Source organism: Vanessa tameamea, chromosome 11 (assembly GCF_037043105.1).
Source record: "Vanessa tameamea isolate UH-Manoa-2023 chromosome 11, ilVanTame1 primary haplotype, whole genome shotgun sequence".
NCBI classification, from domain to species: domain Eukaryota; kingdom Metazoa; phylum Arthropoda; class Insecta; order Lepidoptera; family Nymphalidae; genus Vanessa; species Vanessa tameamea.
Genome location: NC_087319.1, coordinates 5,121,392 through 5,131,956, shown reverse-complemented (window position 1 = coordinate 5,131,956; position 10,565 = coordinate 5,121,392). Strand labels below are relative to the sequence as shown.

The 10,565-nt window shown below is 31.8% G+C and overlaps 1 protein-coding gene across 1 annotated transcript; it reads right to left on the bottom strand.

The window, feature by feature from the left end:
- Positions 1 to 286: 286 nt before the first annotated feature.
- Positions 287 to 9,567, bottom strand: LOC113400828 (spondin-1-like). The gene is made up of 7 exons (XM_026640499.2): positions 9,211 to 9,567; positions 3,504 to 3,715; positions 3,013 to 3,117; positions 2,452 to 2,631; positions 1,963 to 2,219; positions 974 to 1,122; positions 287 to 560 (listed from the first exon to the last, which is right to left on the bottom strand). The coding sequence occupies exons 1-7, from the start codon at positions 9,407 to 9,409 to the stop codon at positions 367 to 369; spliced, it is 1,296 nt and encodes a 431-aa protein (XP_026496284.2). The 5' UTR covers positions 9,410 to 9,567; the 3' UTR covers positions 287 to 366.
- Between the last annotated feature and the right edge of the window lie 998 nt (positions 9,568 to 10,565).

Here is a 10,565-nt window from a genome sequence, read left to right as displayed (position 1 = left end):
TGGTGGAATATGCTCCATACCTTCTCCTCAACGGGAGAGGAGGTCTTAGCCCAGCAGTGGGAAATTTACAGGCTGATTATGTTATGTTTGACTCCATAAGTCTAAAAATGAAATCGTATTTGTAATTATATCAAAATATAAAAAAAAAAATTTGAACTACATAACAGAATATATATAAAAAAAAAACAATAAAGAAACCCTTAACTGGCCAGTACTGTCGCTTTTATATTTATTTCCATATAAATTATTTTTTTAATTGACGTAGTAAAGAAAACAAAATATTATCGTTAATCATTTATAGTCTTAATTCAAGTTAATGAGGGTAAAATTGTAAAACATAATTAAAAAAGTTTAAAATTAATATGTTCACCATTCAAAGTAGTCAATGTGCGCGCAAGAGTTAATGTCGCCGCAGTGCCGTCTATCAGTTAGAGAGGGACAGTTGCGTCCGTTCTTTGTTTTCTCTCGCACGACGCGACGACTTCTAAATTTATCACCGAAACCGCAGGTCACAGAGCATGGTGTCCAATCACTCCATTCTGATACGAGGCAATCTTCAGCTGATTAAATAAAATATTATTAATACATAATACGTCCAAATATGATATACCCAAAAGCTTAAGCGTGTAACTATATCTGAAACAATTCTATAGAAATTTATTGTGAATAAAAAATGTATGATATTGCTTATCAAATTTAATGACCATGTCTATAATTCATTTTATTTATATAGTACAAAAGAAAATGTGTGTATTAGAAACGGTTAAGGTCAAGGGTGAGGGGAGGTGAGGGATTTTATAGATCATAATCGAATTTTTAATATTTCAGAACGTTCTTTATCAATCAATCAAAATATTCTTTATTCAAGTAAGCCTATAAAAGATTTTATGAATCGTCATGTTACAGTATTGAATTAAATATAAACCAAATGAAAGCGCAGCAAGTAAATTATTATAACGTATTATTCACTTACGTTGTATTTTATTAACAGCGTGGTGTAGACGAGATCTAAAATGCCTTGGAAGATGCTTTCCTAATCCAAATTTTCTGCCGTGAGCCACAGCTAGGACGACGTCATCCATATTCTTAAGATGACTATCGAATTCTTGGACTGTCGTTGTACTGAAATGAAAGAGAAGTTAAAGGTGATTTTAATTATACTTCTGCATATATAAGCCAGACAAAAAATGCAAGGATGAATCTTTTATTGGGCAAATTAATTATATACCATATTGATGTTATAGATCTATTCGATCACATAGGCGCGCCTTTCCACGTTAAATAACTATCGGAGTGTATTAGTATGAGTGAGTGGCGTTCATGCTTACATGGTGTCTTAGTGTACGTGAGACTAAGAGTAAAGGAAGCAGAACTATACGAATTAGATTATATTAATGTTTATTAAAACCAGGTTAATTTAACGTAGAGGGGGCGCTTTAATGAATGAATGGATATTCTATACTGTCCTCAAATCAAATCTCAATTAAATCCACATTAAATCAGAAATGTAATATAATTGTCATTTTGTCTCTAGTTCTGTGTTTACGTGAAAATTTACTCAATGATTTTCAGCTCTACGACAGTGACGACTTGCTTATTGAACATAATGGTATGTGACATTTAGATAACATTTAATACGATTGATCAGAACTACCACGATCATTCAACCGATGCGCCTGTCGTCAAACAGCCGGAGGCTTAAGCGACCGGCTTTAGTCTAACATGTAATATCGGCTTTGAGAGAGTACAGATGGAGGTATGCAGATCAGTATCAATAGTATTTATAGCTAAATTGCAATATATATGTGCCTTTAGTTTGTTTGTTAAATAAACAAAAGGCGCATATATTATGTATTATTTGTTAATATTCTTTTAAACGTCACAGGATAATTGATTACGTTTGTCATTTTATTAATATAACTATAATTATATATATATATATATTGGCTGTATGTAACTTACGTAATTGGAGGTTTAGTAACAACAATAACATTGTTGTCAGCTAAATTATGTGATGGTATGTCAACTGCATCTTCTTCGAGGTCTTTTAGTTGTTCGACGTAATTCGTTGTAGTTACGTCTCTCTCTGATTCTTGATAATTTTCGACGATGTTTACCTTTCTCCTCGGGGAACCTTTACGTTTGTCTTTTAACTTCAAATTTTGAAGAAGTTCCTTTCGAGCTAAATCATTTAGTTGCTTTGTTGAGTATTCTTTTACCTATTTGACAAAAATGTTTAAAATTTTAAAGATAAAATGTTTAATTGTATTTAAATAATGTACAAATACAATACTTAGTATTAATACAATCGCATTGTATTATTCTGTCTTAACAATTCTGTTCATTAGCAGAATTTCAACTTTTGAATTTAATTAACAGAAGTTTAGTCAATTTAAAAGGGAAATCAATTGAAATTTGTTTAAATACTGTGTTTTCTATACCTTATCTTACCTTAGAAATTTCTATTCTGGCAATGGCCGGTAACTCTCTTAGGTTTGGGTAATAGAAACCAGCAGCTGGGTGATTTGGGTGACGAGGGCCATGTTTACTGACAGGATCTGGTGGAGTGGTTTCCCAGCGTGGGGATGTAAAAGTGAGACCACTTGCTGCTCCAGCATCCAGAGGTTCCAACTAAAATAGAACGATATCCCTAATGTGACTAAATGGTTTTTATCTCATTTTAAATTTTCAAATTAAACTACTTTATTTGCCTTAACGAAACTCAAAATTCCAACGTATTCCAAGAAACTTAAAATTTAAATGTAAAGCACATCTTCTACGAATATATAGATGATAAATAAAATAGTCTATTGCCGAATATTTTTTTTTGGAAATGTTAATATAAGATAAGTGTTTAAATTTTTTTATTATCTTTCTGACGAAAGACTAAGTTTACGGATGAAATAGTTTTCGAAATTAGTTATAACTAAATTAAGCCTATATTTAATTTCAATAAAATTATAATTATTCGTTTTAATATAACGTGTAAGTAATATTAAAATTTATACTTACATCAAGTGTTATTTCATCAATCCACGACGAATCAATACATAGATCTAAGCAGTCTACTCCAACGAACCAATCCGGCGAAGGTATGATACGAGACATAACTGAAATCTGAAAGTGGATTTGTTAATAAGAATATGTTTTTATGAGGTTTAAATTATTTTTATCTTATGTACATATTAAATATAAATAGAATACAATAAAGTTATTTAAATAAATTATTATTTTATCACCAAAACATATTCAAAGGTTCGAATCTAAATCAAAATATATTTTACTTTATGTTAATATTATTTGATAGTTCTGCGGAAGGTTATTAGATATGATTTAAAAATGTATGTTATATTTTTATTTTATGTATAAAATAGTATTAAAGCAAACATGACGTACATTGAATAACCGCTTAATAAATAAAAACACGACGACAAAAAATGTATAAAACATGTTCTATATTCAATTGTGCATATTTTTTTAACCTAATATAACAAAACACTTACTAAGCTATGATCTCCATCTAGAAACACCATGTTACCAGTTTCACCTGTACCGTCTCCGACCGACGGAGCTGAGAATTGGTCGTAAACTCTCTGATCCTCGTCACCTTCTTGTACCAATTCATCTAATTTTCCAAATTGGGCAAAATTACGAACTGATTTCCTCGCAACTTCGTCTATGTGGTAAAGATTGTAGGACCTGTTGTGAGATTGGCCTAAAACAACAAAAGGTGGGCTCAATTTCGTTACACTTTTAAATAAATTATGATTTGGATTAAAGGCAGATCCAAGTCAAAGTTGAAATCTTTATTTAATATTTATGCTAAGAGCATTCAACAGACATAATTCATTCACACGAAATTCTACAACCGGTTCAGAAAGAAATACATTATATCTTAGAAGAACCGGCGATAAAACATAAGAAGGAAGTTTAAGTAAGGTTTGATGTAAAATTATATATTAATTGCATGTGATATATGTTCGTTTAGACGAACATATTTGGGATTAGAGAATTTAGATGAGTAGATACTTGGAAAGCTATTAAACCAACTATTATTAGGATTATGAATTTGTATATTCTTATGTGTGTATCCCCTTTCTTTTTGAAGTTTTTGTTTTTATAATATTAAGATCAGAATGAAGTAATCTTATAAATGTATGGACTTTTGGGTTCCTTAATTATTATTTCCTAGATACATTTAAAACAGATAAAAAATATGTGTTATGTATAATTTAGGATATCTGGAGAGGATATCTGGGTCTCGGTAAGAAAGAGCAAGGCCGGCTTCGCCGTCTCAAGGTGAAAGTGAACGGCGTTCAAGTTGGAGTTGCGTCTCCTTATGTTGCAGAAGTCCACAGTGTGGGTGGTAGGGGTTGCCTTACGTTGCCTGCTCCGCTTGCCCCGAACAGTGGCGAGCGCAAAATTGCCCCCCCCCAGAATTCGGAGGGCAGCCTGGGCATCCCTGCTCAGGTGGTGTACGTCCTGAGCATGGATGCCCAGAGAGGGATTCTCCACCGCAGTCGCTGATGGTAACCTCCTGGGGTAATGAAACCAAATTCTGCACATTCTGTTTTGGGGGAGGGGGATCGAGCCTCCGGGACTCTCATATACCGGACGAAACCCGGTAGCATAGCTACCACTTTACGCCGATTTTAAGTGAGGGAGTGGTACTTCCGCGGGCGTGCCGACCCATTCGCCTGCAACCCGAAGGTATGCAGTGTGGCACTACTACTAGTAAAGTAAAAATTTAACAATAGTTCGACCGATCACAAAACCTATTCAGTAATTTAATCATTTTACAAAAAAAAACGTACTAAACCAACATATATTGTGTTGATGAGTTATATTTGTCTGACAACTGTCTTGACAACTGTATATGATATACGCAATGCCGCAAAGAAATGATGTATAAAATATTTTAATTGATGTGATATTTGTCAATTCATCATCATCATTTATCTAGATCATATTTGTGGTCTAGAACACGGGAAATTCAGGTAAAATGAAAAAAAAAGCAATAGAAAAATGATTTTTTATTTAGTTCCATATGTAATAGACCTATCTAAATTTGCTAATCTAACTAGATTGCATTGATTGCATATCTAGTTAAATACAATATCAATTTCATCGGTCTTACTCATCACCAGTAATTAAAAAATTTCATATCTATATCTGAGTGTGTCTGTATGACCGGAGGTATACCTGATTATGGGAACCGTAGTTTTCGCTCAATGTACCTGGCAAACTTTGGTAATTTACGTCAGTGTAATTGACCTTGCAGTTAATTAGAAAAAAAGTAGTATTAATTATATAACACTGAACTGATAAATTGAATTATAATATAACGACTCAATTTTGTGTTGTATTTGTGTGATTAGTGTAAATATTAATCAACGTATCTTTTAAAAAGGCCTATATACAAAACTAGAAATACCTAAAAAATACATGCATTCACCAAGACGCCTATCTATAAACTTAGTATTGTAAACATGGCAATTATTTATGCAAAAGTCGACAGTACAATAGGCACGATTAGAGATAGTTCAAAGTGGCTATACCGTAATAAATTGACTTGCTTTTGTTTTTAAAAATGTTTCTTTGCATTGAGTGTGAATGAATATGCAAACACATTGTCATAATTACGTCGATTACCCTTACGTTGTACTCTTAAATAGTTGAACTTATTGATCTCTAGGATAGAGCTCAGCAGTTATGTGTTTTGTATTCGATTCAAGTCTCATCAATTTTTACCGCCATTCTTTTGTTAATCTTTGATCACGTGATATGTCGAATGCTTGTGGAGTTTCAGTATATTTTGGTGTATTTTACATATAAATTCAATTACATTATGTATGTAAAAATCGGGGCCCGCGTGTGTTCTCACTTATCATTGGCATATTATAATAAATCTGTAGCATTTTTCCGGGCGATACTTTTTTGTTATTAGCTTTATAGCTGTCGGTTCCTTAAAACTTTTCAAAGTTTATGTATATAATATAAATCTTCCAAATACGAACATACGAAATTAGAATCTAAATTTATTGCTGTATTTATTACCGAACTCCGTAGCTAGTTCAATTTACCCTCAAGGCCATATTATAAGAAAACGTCGAAAATTTTCCATAACATAATGAAAGTGATATATATTTCCTTACAATCACGAGAGTACTGTGCCTCGATTTTATGACTGCAATTAATTTTAGAGAACATTGTGAACTATTTCGTTTGATTTATCGTGTCTTGTCTAAGCATTATAGACTAGTAGAATGTCGAGATAGAAATATAGAATAATGATTATAAAGTACTAGATTGTTTCGTATCTTACCTTATCTCCATTTTTGTGTTTTTAATAAGTTTATATAATATGTACCTTCTACTATACTAGCTAAATTAATAATACGAAATTATAATTAAAGAATATTATGTTTTATTATAAAATAGATACACTATTTACCATAGCTTTTTATAATATAGAATGGCGTACGAGCATAGGGGCAACCTGATGGTAAATGGTCACCACCGCCCATAGACAATGGCGCCGTCATAAATATTAACCATTACTTACATCGGCAATGCGCCGCCAGCCTTGGGAACTAAGGTGTCCCTTGTACCTGTAGTTACACTGTCTCACTCACCCTTCAAACGAGAACACAACAGTACTGAGTACTGTTGTTTGACGGTAGAATATCTGATGAGATACCATAGTAGCTAAAGCCTTGAAGTACATATATTAATATATACGTATAAATAAAATAGTCCAAGTGTTAAAAAACTATGCTATTGTAAATAAACACCTCCTCCCTTACTCCCTTTTCACCCCTTCGGTAATAGACCTTCGGAGACACAATGTTAAGTTATTGTCTTTGTATAAGGAACGTCGATGGCAAGTTTTAATTTCATAATCTATACATATAATAATTTATACTGAATTCGCACCGGGATTTTCTCAAGCAATTCTCGATAAGAGTTAATTTTTCATCAAATATTGTCAAAAACAGTATTATATTATGTACGCTTCTAATGAAAAACGAGAACGTTACGATAAAAATTGTATGAAGTCGATATCTTATTTTTCTCAAGGTAAACGTTACAAAAGAATAATTACGATTTTGCGATTTACGACCTACAGATTAAAAACTTGAAAACATTATGCTTTTTATTTTTGATATTTTTTTACTTTCAGTGGATTTATTTATGTTGATGTTTAAGCCAATTCATGATAATGTTGGATGTACGTATTGTACACACGCACACACCGAAAGGTTCGGGCGGCCGCACACACAACAAACGCGCGAATTACCACATGCGAATACTCACATATACACATCCAAACACTCACATATACACATCCAAACACGGAGTTTGATTTTGTCACAATCCGCTTAGTCGTTTTATTATGTAGGGAGAATCACAAAATTATACTCAATAGCTATGCCACAAAAACATTTTGTTTTATTTGAACGTGTTAGAAGGTTTATGTTTACGATTTAAAGTCTTACGAAAATTTAACAAAATCCGTTCCGCTATTTATTAGACCGTAATTAATTGAATCTATCCCACAGAAACCGTGAAGTTTTTCCGCGATAAAAAGTATCTTTCGTACTATTTCAAAGTCTATAATTATTCATATTAAAATTATATCAAAAAAAAAAAACAGCCGTTTGTTATATAAACAGCTACAATATTCAAACCCTGTACTTCGGCATAAAAGTACATAATTTAGTATGAGTTCATGTAAAATTACATAGGAATTCATTCGGTCTCATCCAATTCACGATAACAGAATATTACTACAAATATATTCCATACATGGATAGTATACTATGTCAATCTAAATCCAAAATAAAACTACCTCTTTCGGTGCTTTTAAAAATGTTGGCAATAAAAGAAGGATCAACCAACAAACACACTTTCCGATGTATAATATTAGTAAGGATTATTTCGTAATAATGATCCGCAGCCCTATGTCCTCGGCCCTTTTGATTGAAACCAAACAAAAGGATTTCTCTGGAAAAAAAGAACAAATGCCGCTCACAAAGCGTCGCGTTCGAAGATTCGTTTCCTATCAGATAATTCAATATCAACTTATTTTATAATAAAATTCGCAATGTTTTCGTGTCACGAGTAGTCTTTAATTGTTTTAAATTTCGGCTTTGTTCATTTTATCTCAGAGTGACGTTTATTTATTTTTATTTCCTTTGAAAGAGACAACACGTCCGCTCATAAGCACAGGTTGACATTTTTTTGTACTGTTTTGAGTTAAATCCGTTTTATTTTTAGGTTCACGCGTATTTGTATACTTTTTGTTTCTTGAGGAATCACTCGTGTGAAATATTCTCTAGTGTTCTATTTAAAGGTACTATTTAATCAAATAATTGATTTAGAACTTTATTATATAACATACACATTGGAAAAAATGTTACAATAAAAATGTATGTATATCATTCAAATTCATATGATATTACTAGCGAATTTTAAATGATGAATCGAATATCGAATAAAAATAGTAATTAATTTATTATTACCTATGTATTCGAAAATATTATGTCGGCAAAGTAACAACTACTTATTTTCTCTTAAATTAGAAGCAAAATATACGAGTCATTTCGATTACATCAAAGTTTTACGATTTCATATCAAGTAAAGCTTTCAATTTCAATTCAATAACCTTATCTAAAACAACCTTAAGCTGATGTCTCAGAGCGATCAGGTAAAATAGAGCGTTTTGGATAACATCTCCCTTTCAAAAAGTAAAGACAAATAAATATCGCCCTATCTCGAGCGAGAGAAGCCGCGAAATGTCACTTATCTTCAAAGATAAAAGAAAAACTTCTTTCTAGTTCCCCTCCAAAGGCATTCCACCGATTGTCTTTTCGATTGTTCTAATTACATAAATAAAAGTTTCCGGCGAAGAGGCATGTTTTCGACAAAAAAAATTCGCTTATGGAGGCGGAACTTTTGTGTAATCGCCGCTTCGATGAAGTTGACGAGTAAGTTTTTTGGATATAGCGAAATGAATTAGCGGACGTCCTGTCTATTGTTTCGTATTAGGTTTTTGATCTCGCCGCGCTGACCGTTTGTAAAGGAACGGATAAATAAAACTTTTATCAATGGTTGTATTTTCAACACACACATTGTATCCGAAACGTTTTGTAATCGTAAATTTTGTTTATGACCTAACAAAGGAAGTGAAAAATAAAACATACAAACCAAAGACAGACGACCACTGTGCTTTAGGCCGATATAAAGGATAATCTTTAGGAAATGTTTCTTCACTCCACAAAAATTTGATGGTCACTTTATAAACAGCCATGTCTATTTCACACCCCAAAGCCAAATTAAGCCACGTGGCAAATAAAAAAAAGATGGCCGCCATTTGTGGTCGTACCATCATAGAGAGCGGACGCATTAAGCGCTTTAGTTCTTTCACACTTTTTATTCGACACTTTGAATTTGAAAATAAGAGACGGATTTAATTTCACGGTTTCGTAAACACGCAAATGTTTAGTTTAGGTATTTTAATTTAGTTCAATTTCGCGTGCGTGCTGCGCCACTGAGGAGAGATGGTGGACTTTTCTATTTTGAGTTCTCTTGCTGTCCGGACGGAAATAAACGCCGGGTGACGGTCCGATTTAGAGCTGAGAAGTGATTTCTGAACACATTCGTTTCATTTGTATCAAAATGAGTAATTTAAAATACTACGATCATATTATGAAACGTAAAACACATACTTTCGATCGCACTTATAATATAGATCGTGAATAAACTATCTGCGACGATAATACTAATCATTTTAATTTACCCATCATAATTATTTTGGATTTAAAACAAAATACATATCTATATAACTATATGCATAAAAAAACTATCTTTAAACGTAAATAACAAGATTTTTTTTATTAAAAACGTCAATATATATATATATATATATATTTATTTAAATATATAACTTATAGTATATTTGTCATAAACAATAATCATCTTCTATAAATAATACAAAAAGGTCTTAGTCAATAAATAATATTGGATGGAGAAAATTGAACGAAATTGTATGGAAACGAACGGGCTCAGGTGCTCAGCTAATAATTTCAAGAAAAAAAGTATTTTTACGGAGTACTTAACCCACCCAAGTGTCTGGATTGATTGATCGAAGTCGTTTTTAGGATAACGAATTTTTACATCAAGTGAACAAATAAAATTTTATATTTCAGTCATAGTGTTTAAATGCAATTTATTATTTACATTTTCAAGAACTCCAAACACTATAATTAAAGTAATATCTTATATGTTTAAAATTTTGGATAGTTTCGTTGTAATTATCTTTATAACGTGTAAAAAAACAGGAATTGAAGCTACATTCGTAATTAAAGTTACATTAATCTTGAGTAACTTAAATTAATTAATTATTAATATGTTTAAAACCATAGAACAGTTTATTACAGCGATTCTTAACAAAAAAGTAAAAAACTAATTGAAAAGGGAAAAAACAATTAAAATAATTTAGATATATCTGTATCCATTTGATCACAATTTTAAATTTTATGAATGTATAGATAAAACGGGCT

Coding starts and splice junctions, on each gene's coding strand:
- LOC113400828 (XM_026640499.2), bottom strand. CDS start 9,409: ATGCGTCCGCTCTCTATGATGGTACGACCACAAATGGCGGCCATCTTT. Junction 3,716..9,210: donor ACAGTGGTCGTCTGTCTTTG/GTTTGTATGTTT, acceptor TTGTTGTTTTAG/GCCAATCTCACAACAGGTCC. Junction 561..973: donor CGCTGTTAATAAAATACAAC/GTAAGTGAATAA, acceptor TTATTTAATCAG/CTGAAGATTGCCTCGTATCA.